General features: G+C 39.6%; 1 protein-coding gene across 5 annotated transcripts in view; it reads left to right on the forward strand.

Moving 5' to 3' along the window:
* FAM13C (family with sequence similarity 13, member C) overlaps positions 1–27,019 on the forward strand; it is a 126,055-nt gene that overhangs the window by 7,872 nt on the left and 91,164 nt on the right. For all 5 annotated transcript variants that reach the window (XM_012657586.1, XM_012657573.1, XM_012657597.1 and 2 more), the window contains one exon: positions 2,224–2,428. In XM_012657586.1, coding sequence (XP_012513040.1) covers positions 2,354–2,428 — 75 coding nt within the window. In that variant the 5' untranslated portion in view covers positions 2,224–2,353. The remainder of the gene's footprint in view (positions 1–2,223; positions 2,429–27,019) is intronic.

A 27,019-nucleotide genomic window follows, 5' to 3' on the forward strand; every position in this document is an offset into this window, starting at 1 on the left:
GAGAGTAACAATAGCTTTCATTTATTGGGTTGTGGCCTGGGGCCAGTTTTCTATGGAGGGCATTTCAGAGACTGTGTTTCTCTGCAAGGCAGATATTACATCCATTTTATGAATGAGGATCGTAGAGGTGAAGTGACATGGTCCAGGCTACACAGCTAATATGTGGGAGGACCTTTCAGACTGGCTGTTTTCAGGACACCATGCTCTTTCTCAGTTACGATTTATCCCAATAAGTAGTGGCGTAAATTACATAACCTATACTTTTCAGTTTTGAGGATGCTGAGGAACCCATAATATGTTAGAAAATATATTTCTAAAGATGACTTTAATCAGATTCTACATTACTTTAATGGGACAAAGATGCTTTTTGCCCCCTCCTCCTGCTCCCTGCCTTCCAAATCAAGGAGGTAAACAAGGCACATTTATAAATTTTAGGTGACTTGAAAATATGTTATAAAAACAAAAAGTTCAGGTATTATTTGGGGAATGAGTCTATCAAAAGAATCATTTTAGATTTGAAAAACTACTTTTTCCCCCCCTTATTCTTGAGTGTTCTGGAATCCTACTTGAATGAGCATTTAGGTAGCTATAAAGGCAGCTGTTCTTTCTTTTGTTTCTCACACAGGAACATAGAGTGGATGGGTGTTTAGTGAAAGAAATGCACTTCAAATGAATTAGTGTAGTTTCCAATTCATGGTTTACTATTAATTCCAAAACCAGTAGTGACTTTGAAAAAAATTTTTTTAATTGTAAATGATCTTAAGGGAAGAATATCAACCAGTATCATTGGCATTGATTTTTATTTTTGTTTTTTTCAGTTACTAACATTGAAGAATTATTTAACTTGTTGGGTTCTTCTTTACTAGACAGCACTAAGTTTGTCCTGGACCTACATTTAACTGTTTCACACAGTTTTATTTTCAAACCTTGCCCAAATGTACCCTGGTCATGCTCCAGATCACCTATCCCAATGTTTGCTTTGGTCTTTTCCCAGAGACTAACTGAAGCTCATCTTTCCCTGATATCAGCTTAGTGAGTTTAGTCTCCCTTTTACTTTTGAATGGGTGTCTTAAGTGGTGGGCATAGAAATCCCTCCTTGGCTAGTCTTGCCTCTTGGCTTTATGTGTCCTTGAGCAGCAAGGAATTGCTTCCTACCTGACCTTGCAAAAGCTCTTTTATGGGTGCTCACAGTAAGGGAGCATGAGGGGGAGTGGCCACTCCTCAAGAATTGCATGACTGAGTGCTAATGATTGCCGATGGTTGAGGCTGATGATATTGATCATATAAAGAGAAGGCCCCATTGGGTTATGTCCATGGCATTTGCTTGATGCTTAGCAAAATGTGTCTAGATTTAAGTGGGACAAATAGCTTCAGAAAAGAGTGTTATCATGTTAGTATTTTTCAAAAAATTGAAACTGAAGAAGGGTGGGTATATTGTCTGGCATTTGGTTGTTGAGTGAAGAGTACAAGTGCCATCTCAGCACCAAAACTATGGAGGAAACAGCAGCCTATCAGGTCTCCAGTGATTTGGCACTGATAGAACCCAGACTGTGGGATGTTTGACTTTGCCTTCAGGACATTGTTCAGATGGCCTGCCTGGGCAAAATATGGCCCTTGCCTTACATTTCATCCAGGTAACATGTATCCTGTCAAAGTAGATCCTGTTAAACTTTTAAGTGTCTCTGAAAGTTGTAGGGAGATGATTATAAACTGGCATTGCCAGTGAAGAAGAAGCATCATGTCTTGAACCAAGAACACAGGCATGAGAGTCCGAATATCTGCCTGACCCCCCTGGGTCTGCCTGAATGAGCTCTTCCGGTAGGCATGTCATTTATCTCTGGGTCTGAGAGTCTTCATCTATAAAGTTGGGATGACAATATCTAACCTATCTCACATTATTATTGTAAGAGGAAAATCTATACATGAAAACACCTTAAAGTGAAAAGTTAAAATCAAATAATGGTGGTATGTACATAGTTACAACTACAAAAAGTATGTATCCACTAACGAAGATAGCAAGGGAAGGTGGAGTGATCTAAAGAGTGAAATTCACATTTCTTAAATTCTTGTTCCTGCAAAATTCTCTACGGGGAAGCTAAACATTTTGCTAGGCACCCCATAAACATAATCGCAATGAATATCGCCAGCCCCTCTTTCCCACAGCAGTTTAATCTTTTTTTTTTTTTTTTTAATGCTTTCTAAATCGGGTCTTTCCTGTTTTAGAGATGAAAACAATAAGGAGAATTACCCCGACGCCGGGGCTGTGGTAGAGGAGCACGCGCCGCCGGCCCTGCGCGAGGCGCCGCAGCATGTAGAGCAGACCGTGCTGGTGGACGGTGTGCTGCGACCCAGCATGGGCAACTTCAAGTCCCGGAAGCCCAAGTCCGTCTTCAAAGCAGAGAGCGGGAGGAGCCACGGAGAAAGCCAGGTAGCGTCTCTATCTCCTCAGGCCGTTGCCAAGACAGGCGCTTCTCAGGAGCGGGCACAGAGTTCTGGCAAACGATTTGAGTGCTTGATGTTACAGGAGGCGATTAGCGTGACTTGTCATTGCCTGCACTGCCGGCCTGAGACACGTGGATGCTCTTGTTGGTTAAAAGTTGGATGTTCTGAGTCCACTAGTAATTTTGCACCCTTTCAAACTGATGTTCTGCAATACTAGATTTTGACTGAAAGGAGCAGCTATATACTCTTTTGCGGGAGAGGGATGAGGAGGATCTCTCTCTCTTTTCATTCATCCAGGACGATTTAGCTCTTGCCCCAAAATTAGGGGTTTTGCTCAGCAAAATCAGGAGGCCCAGTTTTACCCAGAGCCATTTTTTTTTAGGCTGCAATTTAGCAGCCTCGAACAAACACGAAAGAGTGTATGTGTGTGTTTGTGTGTGTGTTTGTGTGTGTGTGGTATCTGGTTTTCATATGTCAGTAAGTATTTAAATGAATGAAGGAAGCATCTTTCAAATAAATTCAGGTAATAAATTGACATTTTATAAATTTTTAAAATTTTTTCTAGTTGTATAGCAATGTAGCATAGATTCGTGATTTTTTAATCCTCAAAATCCCTCATATAATTTATGAAGCTTTTAAGAGAGATTAAATGAATATAATCTACTTTAATCTTACTAGGAGGTTAATATTCTTAACATTGAGATTATACTTGTAATAAACTTAACATAGTTTTGGGGATATGGATGTTCTATAAATGTTAACTTAGCTTCTTTGTTAACATTTAGCTGTTAACCTTAAAACTAATGTAGGAGACTCTAAGCATAATAGGTTAATTATGTAATCACTTTTAAATTCAATCCTATTTAGCAAAGGGGCACTAGGAGATCTTCCTGTTAGAACAACTTTGGGCAGTTTATTTGACCTTGCAATTTTGTTATTTGCCTTATGATTTTTATCTCCCTTCCTCCTTGACATTGTGACCTCTTATTTAGTAAATTAATTTGGCAGTAAGATGAAAATGCCCTCTGCATTCATGAAGCTGTGTTGTGATTATCTTGAGCTGAGTGTCACTCTCATTGCAGAGAGGTGAATATGAACTATTGTTTGAGTTATGATAAGCTTGAGGCCTTGACTTCTGGAACATACTGCAACACCTTTCTAATTAGGAGAGTCGTGCAGGAGGGAACAGGTTCCCAAAGGGCTGCCCCCAAAGTCTGACTGATCCCAGAGAGGCTCTGACCATGAATCTCCTACCAGGGATCACCTGTGACATTGTGAGCTTCAGGGTGATCAGACATCTCTCCTCAGAGTGCCCTATTTCTTGTCATCCTGTAGTCTGGCCTGATAGAAATTATACAGTCGTTATTTGTAATAACGTGCTAATGGGGCATGTAATTCCCAACCTGTTGCTCATACACAGGAAGATTTCAGGAGAGAAATATACTTGTATAGTCTTTGCTCATAATACAGCATTGGAATCCTGGACTGCAGGTAAAATTCCCAGTGAAAATTAAGTGGCCTATTCTATCTGATTCAATGAGCTTCATTCTCAAACAATTGTGTTCCAGGCAAGATGTTCTTTGCATAATGGATTTTCCCAATTATATCCTGGTTAATAGGAAGACAGATTATTATATTATTGAATGCATACAAATAACCCAATTGCCACAGAAAAGTAAGGACACTTGGGATAGTTTCTGAACTCTGAGGATTAGTGAGACTCAGATATAATTTTAAAATGTTTCATTTCAGTTTACATAATCAGTGTCTACTATTAATATATTGTTATGGGTTATAGATAGTTGAAGTAGAAGCAGAATGAACTTCTTATATATTCAGAAAGTAGAACAATAAAACACTATACTAAACAAATAACTATAACAAAAATTTCCCTTATCAGTACACTCAGGCTTATGTAATTAATTCTTGTTTCTCTTGATCTTGGGTTAGTGCAGTATCATGAAGCTGTCTGCTTCTCACTAAAGTTCTGCCAATCCTGACTCAGCCCACTGCTGTCATCAGATGCCTGTGTCCAAATACTGTGTCCAAGTATTGTCCTTTGAAATGTCAATTGTTTAAAGTATTGGTCCTTTACCATGGGGCCCCTGAGATTCTTCTTTGCTGAAAACACAAACTCTGGCCTAAAGCTGAATAAAACCTCAGGCAAGCGCGTGAGGAAAACGAAACGATCTACAGATGACAGAAACTGAAATGGCTGTGGTTAGTTTACTACCGATAACTTGAAAGTGCAAAAGGTCTAATCAGAGTTCATATTAAGAACAGCATATAATGTGACATGCAAAAGAAGACAATAAAATCATTTCCCCAAAATTAGACAGAATGTCTTGAAGGATAATGCATAAGCGTATTTTCAAAGAAGTCAGGGAATGTTACTTCTGATTATGCACAAATGAATGAATATAGTTTTTACAGAGGAAAAAATTCTCAAGATATCACGTGATAACCCTAAAAGATTAATTAAGTCTAGAGCAAGTCCTAGACATGTGTATTTTTATTAAACTCCATAGGCAGATCTAATGTGCATTCCTGATTGAAAACTGGTGGCCTAGAGGATGCTAAATTCAAATGAAAGAAGTAAGGCTGTGAACGAGTCATCATTTTAAATAATTACACTTATCACTGATAACACTATAGTGTTGTTACCTAATATCATCAGGCAAAGATCCACCAGGACTTGGACAAATATAGGAGAATTTGATAGAACTATTTCATAAGAATTTTGATCACAAGGTAAACGTCACATGAATTAGGTTTACCACGCAATGTGGTAGGGAGAGTGGCTCTGTTTGTAAAGCTGGATTTGTTTGGGGAACTTGAGTTTATGTTGTAGCTATAAATCCTGCCGATGCTCATCACCATCAAAAAGACACTGAGTTCCAACTGCTTTGTTATGAGATCATCATTTCCCAAAAGCACCTGTGAAAAATCTTTGGGCACAACCTTTATAAATTTAAAAATAGCCTTCTTTGAAACCAAAGAGTACCATTGTAGGTGTTGACTTATTGACATTTCTGGGCTCTCTTTCCACAAAATTTGTATGCAGGACCTCGGAGTAGCTCTTCAGTCTGATTCTAACTAGGTCAGGAATGGGGGAATGGAGCAGGTAGGAGCCAGATGGTGACTGTTGAAAGTGTAGCCTAATACCCTACATTTCTTACCTTTCTTCTGATCAACCCCAAAGTCAGAATCAGAAGTTCCACTCTGGAGGGTCATATTCAAATCTTACTTTGAGCAACTTTCTTAATCTTGACCACATCTACGAGAATGAACTATGGGTAGAGTGGCAGAATCTGAGATTTTGTGAGCATGCCTGAATGACTGGTTCCACTTTTGCATCCACTTTGAATGATTTAAAAGGGGAGAGATTTAGGTATATTTATTGATCTAATAGAATATCAGGAACCAACCAGGAAGGCAATGCAAGAAGCTAAAAAGTTAAGAACTTCTTCCTCAAAGAAGTTAAGATATTTAGAATAAGGAGAGTGTTTATTTAAACCAGAGTCAGTTTTCCTTTCTGCTTGTTTATCCCTTTCTTCCTTAGGCAATAGTTTTTGCAAAAGAATGGCTCTGAATAAGGACCATTTAATGACCTGTCTCCTGAAAGGCCAGGTTTTAAGGATGCTATTATTAGAGTGCATCAATATGATGAACTTGAAGTTAAAACAAGACGTATGAGTTGGTGCTAAGCATCAACTCCTGATCAAATTGGAATCCAATAATAGTTTTCCCTTATGTGGGATGTCTTATAGATAGCAAACTCTTTCCAAGGAAGAGAACTGATTCAAGATGTGGATTATATGTTGTAATATTTTGTGAAAAATTAAAAATGATCCTGTATTGATCACCATGCAAGTCATAATATTAATCCCTGAAAACCCAATTTGGGGAAGATTAGACTTGACTAATAGAACAACTTCCTATGTTGGATCTGACAACTGTCCAGAGGGCATTCATTTTTAGCATTGGTAGATGGAATCTTGTCATCCCCACTCCCTGCCATCTGGCATCATGCTGTGCACACTGTCCTTCTCTCCTCCCCTCTGGTGGCTATTTTAGCAGAAGACAAAAAGCAGGAGCCTATATAGAGAGCTTTTCTGCAGTGAGCTGTGTACTGTGACCATACTGCTAATTTGCTTCTTTGGGGAGACCAGCTGTTTTGTCTGGTATACATCAGCATCAGCTTTCCTCCACTCGGCTCCAGTAGATGTGTTACGAAGCTGGAAGGAGGTCTAGGTCTGATTATGAGATGTTCCTTTTTATCTTTCCACAGACATGAAAACCTCTAAACACTTTCAGGCAAAATAACCTAACTATGAAATATTTACTATATTTCTGTTTTTGAAGGGTATAGTTCTTTTTCATACTGCATTAGACTTTAAATTAAAAGAAAAATGATAGTTAATTCTGGGCCATTTTTATTCCCAAAGGAACTAAGATTCTGTTTCCAATTATGGACCTACTTTATGTGCATTTTTTTTTCCTGATGTATGACTGAACCACTGAACAACTTCAGACAGTAAAAGCAAGAAAACCGGGATAGATGATTGACTTTGAGAGCACTGGAAAGCTAAAACTAACCTCAAATAGAATTTCACTTGCTTTTCGGTGAGAGGAAGACTTAGGTTCTGAATATGACTTTGAGGGCTTGTTTTTTGCAGTGTGTCTAGAGGATGAATTCTTTGCGATTCTAACTGTTGGTGTTAGTTAACAAACTGTCCTAACACGTAGTTCGTGTCATATTATTTCTCATATGTGATTTTGCAGCTCCAGTATAGATGTTTTACTTCAATTTCTGCTTATGTATGGATTTGCTGGAAGATCTGTTACTGGTTGGGAAGAAAAGGGGTCCTTTGAGTTTGTTTTCCAAGTTCCCCTTTGCCCTTCCAAGAGTAAAACGAAGACTCCAGGGAGCGGGGCTCTGAGAAATGCAGTGTCCTTGAAAGTGAGGCCAGCTGAGTCAAAGTCTGGGTTTACTGGTTTCTTGTGGTCTATCAGGTTCTGATACCTCTCTTTGAATTAACAACCAGCCTGTTTGTAAATGATTAAATTGATGAAAAAAGATATTACAGACAACGCCCCAGGTTGTCTGTAAAATAACTTGATCACATTTTTTTTGGAATATACAAATATATTCAGCTTCAATATTGACATGAAAGAATCTTAAAATGAAGTAAGTGATGTACTTTGTCTGCCCTGGGCATTACATTTCAGAGATGTAAAAAATTGGTATTGAAGTGGAATTTGCATTCAAAACAACATAACTAGTTTGAGACTTTTAAGCTAAGCAATGGGGAATTTGAAAATTTAATGTTATAGTGCTTAGGGCCACATTATCTAATTGATTTTCCACCTTTGATGGGAGTTACAGAAGAATTCTCCTTAAAATAATGAACAAGAAGGTATTGATGGTGGAAATGGAGGATGGCAAGGATTGATCTCTACTTATATGCTGCCTGGAATATTAAACAGAGATGCAGATGGCTCTCACTCAGGATAAATTCTGATTTAAAGAATTCCTGTTTTCCCTACATAGTTCCAAAGACAATTTCCAACATTATATAGCCATATAAATTCAGTCCATAGTCAAGACTTACCAACACATGGAAAGAAGAGAAACATCCATGGAACATGTTCATCCCTATTGGCACCTGCTGTTCCTCCACTGGGTTCTAAGACTTGCTGCTTCTACCACAGAAAAGTTTCCTTTAATAAATCCCAGAGGCAAATAGCTGGGTAGCAGTACAGTGATATAGTAAAATACATGATCTGTCAGTACAGTTGAATGGGTTCAAACTCCTTTTCAGCCACTTACTTTCTGTGTGACTTTAAGCATCTTCTTACCAGCTCTTTAAGAGTCATTGTTCCTATCTAGAAAGCGGAGATCATAATTGTATCTACTTTAAGAGGTTGTTGAGACTTAAAGTGATAATGGCATAAATGTAAACATGCAGCAAATTTCAGAAGGCTAAAAGTAATTTTTAGAATATTTTATAGACTCATGTGGCCGTATATACACTAACACCTCGGTAATTGCATGTGTGCTGCATTGGAATGTGCTGAGAGCCACTGCGATAACAACCCAAAACCTTAGTGGCTCAGGCCAACAAAATGCATTTCTTACATGTGTTACACAGCCATCCTTGCTCTCCACAAGGTGTCTGTTCACCGCAGTCAATTAAGGACCCAGGCTAACAAAACAATTGTCTTGAATGTTGCTGGTTTCTGAGTTAGAGGGATCAACTCAGGGTCCTGAAGTCCAGAAGTTCCTGAAAAGGGATCTGGAGGGTCCTGCACCAACGATTAGAAACTCCAGGCCTGAAGTAACACACAACATTTCCATTCTCTGCCAAGTGGCCAGAGCTAGTCATGTGCTTCCCGGTAACCACAACCGATAACGCAATGGACAGGGAAGTACAATCCTACAGTATGTCTTAATGGGGAAAATGAAATACTGGCCTATAGCACTAATAACTTTCACACCATCTACTCAAAATAGCATATAACTGTAGGTAAAATGAAGCTAATTTTTTCTTTTCTAATCCTTCACGCTACTGAAGTACTAATGATATTAATGTTAAGGATTAGATGAAGAAAAAGAATATTAATTATGTTAAGTATCACCATGTTAAGTATACATGCCATATATTATTGTTTTGAACAAGAACTGGAGTTTTGTATTAATATAAGCATCCCTTCAGTTAAACTCTTGCTTCATTATTATGGGGAACAAAAAAATGGGTCTAGTATTGATTTCTTCCCTATTGCCAAATGAAACTTCAAAGCTCATTAATTTGGTTATTTTATTTAGGAATAATTGTGGCCTTACTCTCACCAGAAGATTGTAGTGACTTTGGTTTATGCCAGCTAAACCTGTGGTGCCATGATTTGGAAGCATTTTTAAATTTGATCCAAAAATCCTTCCTATAGAAAGTGGATTTGATAATCTGGATATTGTCGGATGTGGGAGCTGCTTTCCGCGTACACATAGATATGCAAATTGACATCCTCATGTACTTGGTGATATTTATCCAAGAGCAGGGTGTTCTTTAGGCAGAGAAAACAGCTTAGCAAGGACTTAGCCTGTTTTGGAGCTTGGAAGTAAAGCTGTTTGGAAAGTCTGGATGGCAGAAACATAATGAACTGACATTTCGGGTAACTAAGAATTGCCAATCTAAACTTTATCAAACACAGTTAAATATCACTCTGGGACTGAGACATAACATATTAACCTCAAGCCTGCAATTTTGGGCCCCGTATTTTGCAAGACAAGTAGTTGCCAGATAAAATATGGGCTGCCTGGTTAAATTTGAATTTCAGATAAACAATGAAGAATATTTTTAGATTAAGTATGTCTCAAATATTGCATGTGATATACTTACATAAATTACGTACTAAACATAAATTCATTGTTTATCTGAAATTTAAATTTAACTGGGCATCCTGTATTTTTATTTGTTAACTTTGGCGATCCTATCATGAATGAATGGCGTATACATTTTAACCAAACGAGCCTTCTTCTCCCAAGGTAGAAGTAACCAATTGTACCCATGTAGCCTGAGAGCTGGGATTTTTGTTTTTTAATTCAAACCTTCAAGGGTAGTTAAAGACAGCATAGGAAAAATCAGCAGCCTAATAGTAGGAAGCTTGTTGCAGTATTTATTTTACCTTTAATGTTTAGACAGCATGAAATATCCAAAAAAGCTGCCCACTCTCTTTGGATCATAAAGCCTTGAGAATTGGATAGAAGTGCTCAAAAAGTTTGAAAATCTGCCCTCAAAGTCTGTAGACCAGGGGCCGCAACCTATGGTGAGTTGTGTAATTATTTCATTGTATATTACAATATAATAATAATAGAAATAAAGTGCACAATAAATGCAATGCTCTTGAATCATCCTGAAACCACCCCCAGCCCCATGCCTGGTCCGCGGAAAAAGTATCTTTCATGAAAACGGTCCCTGGTGCCAAAGAGGGACTGATGTTGTAGACCACCTATCCCGCAGGACCCTGCTCGCCACGACAGCGACAGTTGTCAAATCAATAGGAAGGCTGACTCTTATGAGCCAGCTTCTATGTTAAAATGATCAAAAGTGACATAGTTTCTGGCACAGACAGACAGAACAATAAGTGCCATATTTTGAGCATTGATCCTGTTGGAGACAAGCAGCCAGCCAGAGCATCATGGCTTTGAAAACTGCTGCTCTAGACTGAGGCTAGTGTCGTAGGTGAGGATGACTTAACTATTTTAAGCATTATTTTATTATGTTGATGCCTCCAGGCACAGGTAACTGATGGGCTTTGAATCATGATAGAACTTTGCCTTCCTACTCAATAACGCCTGGCTTGGTTTTGTTATGAATCTTTTTTTTTTAGCTGAACGCTCTGTGCCTTTACTGCTTAACAAGTTGTAGCCACAATTAGGGGATTTCTTGCAGGAATAAAGATGTTCAGCGATGCCTCTTTTATTCTTTAATATGCTGAGCTAAAGTATTAGGATTGCTTGGCTTGGTAATGTTGCCACATGCCAGGGAAATTTCCAATAGGAAAGGTCATTCCGATGTTATATTTTTAGGCTTTTTAGCTATAACTAACATTAAATCACCAAAGGGAGACTGTCAAGGTTTAAAGCTAAGTCAGTTTGCCAGTGTGGTAGGGGTAGTGGTTGGCTTTTAGTGTGTTTTAATCCAGAAAACACTGGCTATACTAATGGTATAACCTACCAGATTTAAAAATCACCAAGAAACAAAATCATTGAATATGGTGCTTGTGGATCCATGGGATGGTATTATGCCCTCCCCTCTTTCCCTCTGTTAGCTTTGCCCTCCCTGTTGCTTGCTGCCTTCTCAGCAGTATCGAAACTGACATTTGATTTAGAAACACCGAGAGCCTGGTCCTCTGAATATCCAGATATTGCTCTCTCCGAAAGACAAGAGGATTGAACAGAGGCCTGAATTAACTCTAAATATAAAACAGGCAAATACCATTGATGTAAGCCTCCTTCTTTTTTTTAATTTTGTTTATTTTTTGACTGGTTATCTATAAAGACTTTGATAGCTGTGACCTTTTCTACCTGATACGAAGCATCAAGATGGAAATGGAGGGGGGGAAGCAAATCCCTATTAAATCTCTAACTATTCCACTGCCACCTTATGCTGAAAAATAGGATGGGGACTCGGCAATTGGTTCCTGATGTGATGAAGAGTGTGGAGGAACAAGGGTCACTCAGATGTTAGAGGTATCCCTGGGCCAGGTGCCAGGCAGAAATCCAGTGAGCTCTGCTCTAGCCGATGCAGCCCTGCTGGCTCCAGGGTCTGGTGGCAAAGGAGGGCCCCAGGCAGACAGTCCACCAAGAGGTGATCAAATCTGTGCAGAAACTGGAGTGGGCTCAAGGGGGGCATCAAGATGAGGGGGCAGCAGGAATCCTAATCCCTGGGCAGTGGAGATGAAATTCTCATTTTGGAAATAATGAAAGTCTTTGCAGACTCTATTTTTCAAAAGAATTATTTTTTTTAATCAGAAAATGCAGTACCTTCAACAATTCTTGAGCATTATTTTATTTTTCTGTCATTGAAATTTTCATTATTTGGCCAAAATTTCAGAAATGCCACACCCAGAATTGACGACAGTGTCCCACGGCCATGCTGTACCTTTGAGCACATTGTGTTGTTGACTAAGGTGCTTTTGAAGTTGGTTTATTTTGGCTTCCTCTTACTTGTGAGCTCATTGCTAAATGCAATTTGTCTCTGAGCCTTTTAATGCTGTATTCTCTAGAAGGAGGTTTTTCCCTTGCAAAAAAGACTAAAGAGCATGTCTTTAACACATACACAAATAATCCTCTGTCTCCTTATTTTGTAGTGCTTGATTTGGATCAGCCACCTTTTTGAGCTTTAGCTATATTGGGACCTACATTCTATTTTGAAGATGGCCCTCCCTACACACACTGACCTACCCTTCTCTCTCACTTCTCAAACTGCCAGTTTCACTAATAGTCTTTTCCTGGACAAAACCATTAATCCATTTTGTTTGATTTGCCAAATTAGGTTCAATAACATGGTGCTTCACCAATAAGGCTGGATTGAGTGTGTCCAAGGTGGCCTCCATTTGCTCTCTTTTAAACTGAGGGGGATAGTGGGTTGAATGGTGTCCCCACAAGATTCATGTCCACTTGGAACCTCAGAATGTGACCTTATTTGGAAATAAGCTCTTTACAGATATGATTAACGTAAGAATTGAGATGAGATCATCCTGGATATTTAGGGTGTGTTCTAAAGCCAAAGCCTGGCTTCCTGATGAGAAGAAGAGCAGACACAGAGAGAAGTGCAGGGAATAAGGCCATGTGGAGATGGGGGTGGAGGTGGGGTGATGCTGCCACAAGCCAAGGAGTGCCAGGGACCACCTGGAGCTGGAAAAGGCAAGGAAGGATTTTCCCCTGAAGCCTTCAGAGAGAGTGTGGCCCTGCTGACACCTTGATTTTGGACTTCTGGCCTCCACAACTGCGAGAGAATAAATTTCTGTTGTTTTTAAGCCAACAAGTCATGATAATTTGTTACAGCAGCCCTAGGAAACTAATGCAAGGGTCTTCCTGAAGTTAGCCTATGGTCTGACTCCTCACTGCTGCAAGAGCCAGTGGGATTCTGGTCCAGGACGATGTAGAGTGCTAAGTAGATTGGGAGGGCAGAGACAGGTGGGTGTAGGGTGCAGTGACAGGGGTCCAGTGACTACAAGGTAGTGCACCTTGTGGATATAGTAGAAGTGAGGACTTCTACCTTGGGGAAGATGGCGCAGGTTGATGACTAGTCATTTAGGTTTAGTAGTTGCATCAAAGATGAAGAACTAGCTACAAAGTATTTAATAGTTGGAAACCAGGTAGAATATATCTTATGGCCTGGTTTTCCCAAAATCATAGATGCAGTTGACAGTTTGTTTAGGATGTTGGTTTTATTATCAACTTTGGCATGGTTAGATGGCAAGATGCAGAGTTTATTGACTTTCAGACTGGGTTTTGAAGTAATAGAATGATTCGAGACCCTCTTTCTTTGTTCCTGTAGCAGCAGATGTTTCAGGGAGCCTCTGCAAGAGAGGCTGTGAACCACTGCAGTTTGGGCACAAAGAGAGGTGAGATCTGGTGCTTGTGCTTGGGGCAGGCATATCATCTATCACAGGGGAGATGGTGATAGGAACAGGCAGCAGAGTCCTCATCGTGTGCTGGTAACAGCACAGCTCTGTTGTCATTCTGTTTGTACCTGCATCCCAGTGAAGCACCTAAGGTTAACATCTGGAAAATGAGACATAACAGTACTCACCTATAAGGTTGTTTGCAAGATTAAATGAAATAATCCTTTTAAAGTACTTAGTATACTGCCTGGTACATAGTAAGGCTCAGTAAATGTTAGAATGTTAGCTATGAGTATGGATATTACATCCTATTAATAGTATATTGTCACAATAGTGAGAATGAAAATGAAAAGTTCCTTTCCTCTTAGGAAAAGTCCAACCATTCTGTGCCCATGGTGATCAGTAACATCAGAACCTATTCCACACCTGTTTAAATTGATCAGGAACAACTCGCTTCAGCGATCATCCCTGTTTCTGCAAGCTAGTTGGTCAGTGCACCTGCCAACACATGCAGTTGGAAGTCAGACAACTGAAAACAGCTTAACTTTGGTGCACACGCGTCTATAAGTCAGTCGGTCAGCAACGTTCCCACTCCAGCTTTGCTTCTGCAGCTGAAGGTCAACTAATACCTAAATATTACAGCTTCCGGAAGTCTGCCAGTCCCTGAACGCTAAGGTTCTTCAAACCTTATATAAGATGAGCTGTCTTTGCTTTGCCTAGGGAGAATGTCTCTTAAAGTGCAGCCCCCCTTTGCTTTAGCAAGCAATGAATTCAGCTTTTTGTTCAGATATTGAGTGGGGACCTCTTATTTCAATAATGTATATGTATCACTATATATATATATATATACGTGTCACTATATATCTCTCTCTCTATATCACTATATATAGATAGATAGATAGATATAGTGCCAAAAGATCACAGAAATAGGGCTATATGGAAAAGTTCACACAAGAGGTGATTTTTGGTACAAGTTCTGAAATGGTAGTTATCTAAGCAGAGAAAATTGCAGGAGTAGGGAGGTTTTCTAAGCTGAGGAAACAATCACATGGTGAGTGAAGACATGAGTGATAGTGGCAATTCAAGAGCTGCCACCTAATTTGTCATCCCCAGACTGTAGAATGTGGACAGGGTGGGGTGATGGAAGCTGGACAGGAAGCTTGTAGGGCTGGATTGTTAGGGCCTGGGATTCCATCCTGAGGAGTTTTCTCGTTCTGGCGCTTCTCAAACATTTATTTGTGTCTAAGTTCTAACAGCAGAGGAGACTGAACTTTTACCATAAGAGGGAGTTTCTTTGAAACCTCCCTATAGGGGATATTTGTCATTCTATTTTGGCTGCCAAGCATCTGAACTCTGTTCTTGTACTTGGAGAGTTTCCCACAGGAGGGAAAAAGCTGAAGTTTTTTTTACTATAAGAGCTGAAAACACCAGTATTTGCTTTTCCAGCCCCTCTTTGAACTAGGACAGTGGCACAATCTAGGTGCCCCCAGGCAGAGGTGCCCACCCCAACTTGGCTTGAGAGCCTGTAGCTCAAAGAAGTCAGCTCTGGGGGGAGGGGCGGATGCATCAAGTTGGGCTGTGAGTGGTGGTCATGGTGGCGCCCACTTTGTGTGATGTGAGCTTTGCACGCTGTAGAATTGACCACTTTTCATCAATACTAAGATTCACGTATTTTCAACAGTTTAATATTGCTGAAATCAGGATGCTTCTTATAATCAGTGTTGTGATAAAATCTGCTAAGCAGCATTATTTACTTTTTTCTTAAAAAATAAAATAACATAATGGCTTAGGGAGGGTGTCATCAGAGATGCGGAGTGCTCAGTGTGGCAGGAGTGTCCATGCTGGATCAGTTCTGAGCACAATTTTGCTGTGCTCCTGGCCTAAGTCCCTTGTGTGGTTTACCAGTCCTTTGGGTTTTTCTGCAAGCTTTTCAGTAAATTCATTCTTTGCTTAAATTATTTAAAGTTTGTTTCTATTGTCTGAAGCTAAGAATCCTGACTGGTACATGCATGTCATCTTGAAAAGTCTTGAGCATGCTACAGTTTATTAATATATCTGTTTTAATGGAAAAAATTTTTTTCTCACTCTAAATGTTTGCTTAAATTTGATGTTCTAGGACACTATGCCATATTAATAACTCATCATTCAAAAATATTTATTGCATACCTCTATGCGATATGGTAGAGAATGAGTCAGTGAGGAGTGGCCCTCATGGAGCTTCCATTCCATTGTGTACCTTGTGGGCTTGCATCCCCTGGCAGAGCTCCTAGTGTCTGCCATTCCCAGACCCTGGCACTTAACTCCAGGGGAAGAAACATAGTGCAGGCAGTGGGGAGCTGGTAGACACTTTGATTTAGGCAAGCTATGTGACCGGATTTCAGAATCTCTTCTTATGGGTTTTCTTTAGTTATTCCCAACATCATTCCCTTGGTGGAATCCTGTCTCCTTTGGGGTTTCCTGTATCTTAAAGCTGTATGAAAATTAGTCTGAAGCGCAAGGGTGTGACCTTTGGGTTAGAGATGTTGGATATCTGTCGGTGGAGCTCCAAATGCTTTTGAGTTCAAATGTTCTAGGTATTAAGCTCTTTCTTCATTCCAGATAATTGCTAGGTTTCCAAATTTAAAAATTCCTCAGAGTGAGTGGTGCTACAATTAATATTTGAATCTAATAGGTCTTTCTTAGGCTTTTTCCAGGTACACATAAAAATTTTCCATGAGTTACTTTACTGAGAATATTCAGTGTAGTCCAAATGTATCATCTAATCTTACTGTGTAGAAGGAAGCATGCTTTCTAAAGGGGACCACCTTCGGGACAATATATTGTGGCTAAAGAGTCTGGTAAAAGACTTAGAGATAAAAGGTCCTAATGACTATTAATGGAGAAATTAGATATAGAGGCTGTTTGTGCAGCCTTTGATAAGATGAAAGTTGGCCTCTGTAGAGTTAGTCCTGCTCCATGCCAACATTGTAGATGGAGACCTTTTAGCAGGGGGTTAATATTTTGGATGTTTTTAAAACCCCATCCCCCAAATCTAGCAGCTTGCATATTACTGGAGTTGTGGTTACCTAACATTAAAGATTTGGAATTACTGTTAAAATGCAAGTGAATGTTAGGCATTTACAAGATACCACTATGTTCAAAATGTCTACTCTTTTTAGATATCTTTGAATAATTTTCTTGTTAGGATTTGCTTTCTTATTGTTGTTAATTTATTTTTAGTTTGCAATAGGATAGGATGTAATATTTCTTTTCCACCTTAGTTTATTCTCATCCAAGTTATCAAATATTTCTTAAATAAGTTTCTGTGAAATTGAAATCTATGTAGGCATTTCAGTTTCTGAGATAATATTATTTTCCATCTTCATTTCCCTGCCTTCTCTTGCCTCTCTCAAAAGAAGAAAACAAAAAACAACAAAAAAATCCCAGAACTATGTGTTGTAAAGATAGGAAATATCTGATGTTTCGAGTCTTTAAAAGGGAATGTGGAGTGACATGAGTCTTCTTTGTTAACTGTTCCCCATTTTGTGAGAACAGTTAGACTTGCCTTAAAATCCTCAATGGCTAATTCAATGGAATGGAAGGCAGAGATGTCCCTTGCTGATACAGAAACATGACGACAGCCCAGTGTTGAAAGCCCTAAAACACCCTTGTCTAATGCCATGTTTTGTTCAGCATTTGGATGGAGTTCAGTGTTGTATAAGAAAACCAAAAGCTGACAGATGTAAATTTGTTCAGAATTTCTATGAAAAAGTCTGGGTTGAATTTTACATGGCCATTATCTACAAAAAATTGCTAGGCATAATAATAATGCAGACAGGAGAAGCACTTAAAACTCTGATACTGTCCAAGTCCTTAAATGCCCTTATTTAAGAAACATACTTGATAAGTTATGCTAATGGATGGGAAAGCAGTTTGAAAAGTTTACATACTGCAAATGCAAGCTGCTGTTAGTGTTTGGCAGTTTCTTGTTTATTCAGTAAAACAGCTGTTCAAGGCCCTTCCTTAGGCCAAACTTTCTGAGCCTGATTCTAGTTGCAGAAATGAGCGTGAGAGCAATGAGAAACTGGAATTTCAGTGAAAAAAAAAAAAATTTTGTGGTTCTTACTTTTCGGGAATAATTCAACTGGCATTTACCTTAAGTGAGTCTTTTATGTTGTGGAGGTGTTGTTGGGCGGGGGAGTTATGTTTCCCAAATGCACAAACGCCTGTTCCTTAGTGCCAGGCATTGGTGCTCAGTGGACCTGTTATGACTTAACTGACAGAATAAAAAAATATTTTCTAAGGTGCTGAAGCACTTTGAGAGAGTGGAAGAAATGCAAGACAAACATCCTCCTTGGGGTGCTTACACTTTAACTTGGGGGACAAACACCAAGTGCACAGATTCTGCACATAATACACAACAAGGCTGTACAGGATTAAACACCATCGGGGAGGAGAGAAGCATCCAGACAGGACTACTGATGTGGCCTCAGGTCCTCAGGCGAGGTGGAATTTGAGGTAGACCACTCAGGATCCATGACGTCTAAATAAGAAGGGAATGGGGCAGACATCCCTGGAAGGAGACTGCGCTGTGAGAGCACAGGGTGTGGACTGCAGGGATCGAAAAGGACTCGGTGCAGGAGGGAGCTCTGCACAAGATATTTGACATCTTCTGTGCTCCTAGACTTATTGATTTGATCATCCATTATTACCATAGAAGGTAGGACATGAGATCAAAGCTGCACTGACTTGGCAAAAGCCTAGGAATTTTCTTGGTTTTGATTGCTGCTGTCGTTGCTTCCTGAGTGATGGTTTGTTTTGCTTGCTACTGGAGTCCCACGGCTATCAGCTATCACTGTCCCTGACACTGTGGAAAGTATTCAGTAAATATTTGAATAAGTAGCCAACAAAGAACCACAGAGTTTATTAATAAGTAGAATTGGAAGCCCCCCTTTGCCCACTTGCTCATTGAGTGAGGAGCTTTCCCCGAATTTGAGAATTCCCTGATTCTCCTTGTGCTTAGCGTCAGTGAAGAAGCTTTAGTAGCTGGGATCATTTTTTTGATGGTAATTTGGATATTTCTCCTGATAGCTTTGGGAATAAAAGAATAATTTGATTTTTGCTGAACTAAATAAGATAAACAAGGGAGCTTGTGAAATGAAACATTGAGGGAGATTTGAAAGCAAAGAATAACAGATATAGTTTAATAATTTCAGAGAATAACGTGGTAGAGATTCCATATCAACAGGCTGTCTGCCTTCTCAGCCAAAAGGGGAATAAAAGGTAGTTTTTCCTGAAAGAGTAATGCTCTATTTTAATTAAGAGGTATTTAAGGGAGTCTAAACCTCAACTCAGAGGGAGATGTTTTAAAATATACATACATACTTAATTTATGTTAAAATCACAGACATTAAAGCCTGGTGTGGTTGTGGTGGCGTGTGCCTGTAGTCCCTGCTACTCAGGCAGCTGAGGCAGGAGGATTGCTTGAGCCCAGGAGTTCAAGTCTAGCCTGGGTAACCTAGCGAGCCCCTGTGTCTTAAAAAAAAAAAAAAAATCAGAGAAATTAGCATTTTCTATTCTTAAAATTATAGTAATCCTTTGAAGTTAAAAAAATAATTGCCTAGCTTCTGTAATTGGCCTGTGAGGCCATGTGGCTGAAAAGGGGGAACAGACATGATGACGGGGCTCTTCTGCCTTCCTTTCACACCTCTGCGCTGTGGACAGGACCGAGTTCTAGTGGGCAGGCTCCAGCTCGTGTTGTCATATTTATAGGTGATGACTCACTGCTCCAGTTGTCCCATTTAGCCATGATTTTGATTCCTTGCTTTTAAAAATTATATGTCTTTATTAAAATGTAACATAAATAGACTGTAAGGACCAGGGGCACCTATTTTTCAGAACATTATTTATAACATCTTAAGACAGAAGCCATATTGTTGAGTGCACTCTTACTAATATATAACATTTCTTTTATTGCTTTACCCTGATTTTTCTTGTGGAGTTAAAATTGTTTAGCATTCCATTGAAATATGAAACAAGGAGGGTCAAGCCATGAGCTTCCTTCTTGAAGCTTCCATGACAACCCACTCTCTGCATTTTCTTCCCATCTCTCTTTCATGGTCTAGAGCAGCCTTCTTTCCACCTGCCTATCTCTTACATTTTTTAGAATTAAATATTCTTATTGTACAATATGAAAGCAACACATACTCATTAAACAATTCAAGCAATGAAGTAACTTATAAAGTAACATGTCCTACATAAAAAAATATGTACATAGTAACACACACACACACATACACATTTGATCTACCCCTCCACCTCTCCCCTTGGGATCCTACTATACATACATTATTTTGCAACTTGATTTTTAATTTAAAAATATATCATCAGCCCCATAAAAATTGGCATTCCTCAGGTTTGATTCCAGATTTTCTCTTCCCTCGCTACACAGTCTAGATGGTGTCATCCCACTTGTAGTTTTAGTTACCCTCATGCTCATTCCCATATATATTCCCAGCCTGGATCTGTGTCTAAGATACCAGCTCATCTATTTATCAGCACCTACTTGGATGCCCCATGGGCACCTCACACCCAGCACTCCCTGAACACTTTCTCTTCCTGTATCCGTCTCAGGGAACAACAGTAACATTCATCCCATTTTCTCAGCTAGAGATTTGGCATCACCTTCTATCCTTCCTCTTTTTCATTCAACCACATCCTTGCCAATCTCCAGGCCTATTGTTTCTACCCTTTTCATATTTTTTAAACTAATTGGTTTTTCCCCATACTATCAACCACCTCTGTAATCCAAGTGACAGTCATCTCTTACTTAGATGCTCTAAGTGTCTAACTATCCTCCCTTCTTTGACTTCCCCTCTTCACCTTTTAATCCTGGAGTCCCCAGTCCCTGGGCCATGGCCCTGTTGGCCCAGTACCAGTCAGTGGCCTGTTAGGAACTGGGCTGTGCATTATGGCCTGAGCTTTACCTCCCCTCTGGCCGCTCCCCTGGTCCCTGGAAAAATTGTCTTTCATGAAACTTAGGAACCCAGCCGCTTAGCAGGAGGTGAGCAGTGGGCAAGCAAGCAAAGCTTCATCTGCATTTACAGCTGTTCCCCTTCACTCACATCATGTCTGAGTTCTGCCTGTCCCCCATCCCCTGGTCCATGGAAAAATTGTCATCCATGAAACCGATCCCGGTGCCAAAAAGGTTGGGGACTGCTGTTTTAATCCATTTGCCACATGAGCCCGAGGTGATCTTCTTCCAATGCAAATCTAAATATGCCTTACTTATAATATGTAGTGGCTTGCTGTTGCCTACAGAATAAAGCCCAAACTCTTCAAGATGTATAGGTCTTCATACTTATAGGGTTCACATGATCTGGCTTCTGCCTGTGCCTTGCCTGCCTCATTGGTCACCATGCCCACCTCTTACTCTCCCATAAACATAGTCATCCATTCTGAGTTCCTTGAACGTGCTGTGCTCTCACTTATACATGTTTGCTCTGGTACCTTCAGCCTCCTCATCACTTGATTTCTTCCAGTTGATGCATCTTCATCCTTGAGGCCACTTCAGTGATACTTCTCCCAAGAACTGGGCTTGATGTCATTCTCGTATGTCTCCAAAGCATGTCACACTTATCTTTATCCTACTGTAGTGTTGGCCATACTACATTGTAATTGTCTATTTATGGTTTGTGCCACCCAACTCCCACCAGCACCAGCACCAGCACCAGGACCACTGCCACTAAAAGACAGTGAGCTCCCTGAAGACAGGAACTAGAAAGAGCACAGAAAGTGTCACCTGATAGGAAGGGACTGTTTGAATGATGAATGAATGTGGTCAGAAACCCAGGAAGCCCTAAAGCTAGCTCCTGAGTCCTGGGAGTTACAATGGTTAAGTCTAGGAAGCCTCATTAGCCTTGAGGCGTCAGACTGGTTCAAAGGTTAGTGTGAGTATGTTTCAGGGCTCCAGCATGGTAGTTAGAGATACCAGTGCCATCAGGGAGTGAAGCAACGTGGTTGTGACCAGGAGCTATGTGCCTTTTGCTTTCCTTCATGCTTCGTCCTGTTTGGGGCCTTCTGTAGATTCAGTGACATGTTGTCATTGGAGAGTTGGAGGCCTGCCCAAGGCCTAACTCCTCAGTGGGCTGGAGCAGAGATGCGAGGATTCTCGGAGAGAGGTGGCTAGATTTAAGGTAGTCCATTGTCAGAACATCCAAGGGATCTAATCTCACCTCTCATTGGAGCTGCTAAATCCTCCCCTCCCCACTATATCAAGCTCCTTAAAGAGAAGACTAGTTTTTTCATGAATCTCCTTCCCTTCAGAGTCCGTGTGTCCTTCACCCACATGGTGCAGAGGAGAAAAAACCAAATACTACTGAAAACCCAAATGCCTCCTGACTCTCTTTTATACTCTATTGTGTACTCTTATCGATTTTACACTTGAGTACTACCCACCCTAGCTGTTATATTTGGCTAACTGTGACTGTGTTCATGCTGATTTTCATGGGATATGTCTCAGTTCTGTAGTAAACTCAGGTTGTTGAAACATATAGTGGGAAGAACTCTGAATCTGGGTTTAGGAGATTAGGGGAAGGATCTGGGCACTCAAGCTCAGAGTGTGGTCCTATTCTATGCAATTTTGAATTAAATAGTGATTATAACATATTGTCTTTTTTAATGCAAACAACTTGAAATAATGCTGTTTCCCCCACATTGATCAAGAACTGCATACTTTCAAAGTTGTTTGGGTCTATGGAATTGTAAGCTGTGTTTATCTTATTAAAATATTTCTACTTTAGCTGATGAACAGAGATATCCAGTATCTTCAGTCATGGTAATAATTTTAAAATACATAAATGTCAGTCAGACTTTGCAAGGTCTTCAGGAAGGCATCTCTTGCATAAAAGGCCATCTTTCTGGCCTGGGTAAGTCATCTATCTGTCTTTTCCTATTTTTCTCACCGAGAGAACCAAGAGATGAAAACCTACCTCCTCAATTTTAAATGAGGAAATGTAGGTAAAAACTGCCTAGTTTAGTACCTGGTACAGAACTTAGTGAGTGTTATCAGATTTGGAAAGTGGATAAGGGAGACAACATAGTGGAATGTCTGTTTTTTATTAGAAATTCTTTCAACAAAACAGTAAACTTAGTAATATCTCTATGTTACAGATTTTAAAAATAGGATAAGAGGAGATCCTACTTCATGGATATGTGTGGATTGTAAAGCTATGCCTGCCTTCCTCCATGATTTATTTTATTTCTTTGTCGAAATAATGACTAAGGTAGCCAGAAATGATTTTTAAAAGTAGGTCTGAAGAAACTGTTTTCTAAGTGCCCTGTTTCTTAAAGGGCCAGAATATTTTAAAAAATAAACACACATTTTTGAAAGGAAATTTAAATCAGTTCTTCCAGGGCCTCCTTTATCCCAATTATTACATGAATGTAATAATCCATTAGTTACCTTAATCAGGGGATAAAAGACTTTAAAATTCCCTAATTATTCAAGAGAACTTTAAGTCACTTTCAGAAACATGCGCAAATTTAAGGTAAGAGGAATGCTAGGGTGATATAGAATAGGGTAGATTTACAACACTTTCCCTTGTTCATCCTAATAATTGAATATATATGCTTTTCTAAACTATGGAGATATCAGATATGTTAACTATGTCATAATTAGAACTCTTGGGAAGCACACGCTCTCATAAATGCAAGGCTTGTTATTAACAATGGAGTGATTAATTATAAAACTATTAAGTTTAAAAATTAAGCTGCTGATGAAGAAAATAAAGTTTTATCAATTTGGAATAGAATGGGCAAAGGAAAAACCTCAAGTGTGGGAACTTGAAAAAATCTGGTGTTTTGATTGACCACATCTTGGAAGGAAGATTTAAAGCATGCATATATCTTTGAGGTTCAAAGGTGCCACTCTGATTTTTCAAGCAAGAGTAGATGGGCAAGAACTGAGATTAGGATGGAAAATCCTTGTTTTTTGTTTCGGCCATGAATTTGTACAAACCTGGTAATTTGGAAGGGCCTAAAGCAATGACCATGCCATTGGATCAAAACTAGATTCTCCCAAGTTATCTGACAAGATAACAGCTGACAAGAGTCAGCTGAACTCACTAAAATCCCAAGGACAAAATAACATGTTTCAATATTTTAGCTTAGGAACAGCTAATTTTTCCTTAACTGAACTGGGGTTTCAGCTTCTCAAGTTAATGTACAGCTTTTCTCTTGTCATTCTGCACACTATCCTAGCCTCTGCCCATGGTTCAGAAAATAACCTAAATAACATTTGTTTCATGGGCAGCTATGAAATATCTTAGAACTTAGTCAATTTGATGTCCCTTGGATATGACAACAAACAAATCATTCCACTGAGGCTGGACTTGGGACATATTGGGGATGTCGTAGGGGGTGAAGGAAATGGCTGAGAGCAGGAAAAGATGTAGGATGTGTCTTCTTCCAGGAGCCCATCCAGGATACCTGGCCAGGTGGTAAGAAGACAAGCATGGAGCAGAGGATCTTGGTTTCTCCTTCCTTTGTCCCCCTTGGTCAGCTTGGACCTGACCATTTGACAAACACAGTAACACAGAAGTAAGCAGTTAGAATCTGCCCTCTTACACTTTAGTCTGTGTCAAACAGTAGATTTTAAAATGTTTGGTGGGGGGACAAGGATGTCTTATTCACCTTTGTATAACCCCCTCAACTATCAAAATGCTTGTTATATAGTAGCAATTTTTCTTTTAGGTAACAATATATCTCAATTGTTTCAGAATAAACACCCTGCTTTAATGTTCTATAATTAGCTGACTGTTGTACTCAATTCCAAACAAAGATGGGATGAAATTTAAGTAGCTAAAGGTAATCAAATGTGTTCTTTATTTCTTGTCCAGATGTTGTTGCCTTTGGGATAGGGAGTAGACATGGGAAGAAAGTATTAAGTCTCAATCATCTACAGGTACATTATGACTCTTAGGACTTTCTTTGGCAGTCCTGATTAACCTTGACACTAGACAGGTAGTGGAGTCCAACTGGAACACAGATGTGGGCTCACCAAGAGAGTGAGCCCTGGTCTCTTGCATATCTGGCTAAATCTCTGTAATGGAGGCAGATAAATTTGATTGAATACTATTGTTCTCACTTTGTATCTTTTCCTTTGTATCTTTATGAATAAATGGCAGCACAATACCTTTGAAAGCTACTGTTCTATTAATTCAATAAGATGATATACCTTTTCCTTCTGCCTTTCTCCTTTAAAGGAAAGCATGAAATTAGTTTTTAATAATGGAGCAACTAAGGATTGGGTTTTCCTCCCCTATTGCCTGTGAGGTGCTTGCATCTTCCACGTTAGACTCTTGGAGTTGCTTTTCTGGGTGTGTCAGGAGACAAGACTTCTTGTGTCATCAGGTGCCATGCTCTGCTGGGCATGCTCTGTAATTCCTCCGTGCCAACACACACATCCTTTCAGGCTTTCACCTTTTTCATTTCTAAATGTACCTTAAAATTGATGGGTGCATTTAATGTGGCATTATTTTTTCCATAAAAGGCTATTATTTAATCAAAATGATGGTGGCTTTTATAATTGATGCTATCTTAGAATAGAGGAAAGGTAATGTGTTTTCGTTATCTATTGTTGCACAACAAATAACCACAAAACTTAAAATAACAATAATCATATATTACCTCTTATGGTTTCTGTGGGTCAGGAGGTCACCTGGGCACAATAGGGAGGACTTGTCTCAGCTCCATGCTGCCTGGAGCATCAGTTGTAAGACTTAAAGCCTTGAAGTTAGAATTGTTTGAAGTTGATTCCCATGTGAGCTTTTCTGGGACTATTTGCCCACGTGGGGTCATTAAGTGAAGAGATAATGTAGTGGAAGGGACTAAACTGAAAATCTTCATTCTTTTTATTATGAATGAAAGATTTTCCAGGCTCATAAGGATCTTTGGAGGGAAGAACAAATTCAGCCTTTTATTTGAGGAAGCCTAGACTTGGGTTTCTGATCCAAGGAGGGTGGACATCAGAACTTTGGAGCAGGTTCTAACTTTTTGGCATTGGGAAGGGCAGCCTGTGTGTTATCAGGTATACATTTCACACCAGAGGCTGCTCTGTTCATCAGTATGCAGGATGGTTTATACCGGACTCCTTACTCATTCTTCCCCAACTCTCCATACCATCTTGAGGTTTGAAATTCTTAGCAGGGAAAAGAAACATAGAGGATAGTGCCACTTTTTCCTCCATTTGAATCAGGGACTTGACTTTCAGCTCCAAATACTCCTTTTCCACCCATTTCAGAGAGAAGTTCTCCTCTTGCAGTGCTTTGAGATCTCTGACCTGAGCAGATTAAGGGAGCACTTTCTCCAAAGCTGTCTTATTCATCTCTAAGATAAATCCTAGATCCAAGGGAATCCAACAGGCAACAATGTGTGGTCAGTCTCTCTAACCCTCCTCAACCCTGAGGCCTCAAAATATTAGATAAAATATGGTCTTTGAAAAAACACAAAAAACAATACTACCCTTTCCTAAAAGAGTAAAGCTTTAATAAAATGGAAATTTTTGGTTTAAATTTTTTAGAGTTCGGAATATCAACATTAGAATAGAAACTTAAAATAAGCATTCTACTACAAAAGTAGGCTTTCTTTTGCTGAACCCATTTGAGTTAAGTCTTCAAGGGTTTACTGAGCACTAGTTTCAGAATATTGAGCTTTAAGGGAATTTTTATAAAAAGAATATCATCATCATCAATAGCTCCTATTCGCTGTGTGCCTTCAGTTGGCAGGCACTAGAAGAGGTTCTAATGACATCTTGTTTAAAAATCTTGCAAGGTTGGTGGTATTATCCTCATTTTACAGACAAGGAAACTGAGGCCCAGATTATTTATGTAATTTGCCAAGGTCATACATCTAGCAAGTAGCTAGATTTTATGTATCTCATGTAAAACCATTGGGTGAGGGAATTTGGCTAGTATTTGGGTAGCTGTAGGATTTTTCACAAGCAACTAAGAACTAGGGAATTAGTGCATACTAATGGAAAGTTTTCGTGTGGCCTGTCTCCTTGCCTGAAGCTGGAGGCTTGGAAGAATGAAAGAAAGGATCTCTATAGGCCTAATTCATTCCTTTCCCATACCTCTGCCCACCTCCCAATTTTACCCATCTGATATGAAGGTGTTCATACAATTTTATTTTAGAGGCTGTAATGACTGCTTAGTAAATAGCCTCATGAGGTCATTCTAGTATTTTGGAAACATGACTTCTAAGACACCCGACACATTGGCACTTTTACTGAATTCAACCCACATCCTTAAAAGAGGGGCTGGGGCTCTGTTGCTACCATAATACACTGCACAGTGAGACCCAAATTCACTGCATCACTTGAATACTTTGCCTGTATGATGGCAGCCATCTGCATCTACCAAATTTCTCATGGATTTCTTTTTCTTTTTTTTTTTTTTTGAAGAGT

Source organism: Propithecus coquereli, unplaced genomic scaffold (assembly GCF_000956105.1).
Source record: "Propithecus coquereli isolate 6110/MARCELLA unplaced genomic scaffold, Pcoq_1.0 Scaffold115, whole genome shotgun sequence".
NCBI lineage: Eukaryota > Metazoa > Chordata > Mammalia > Primates > Indriidae > Propithecus > Propithecus coquereli.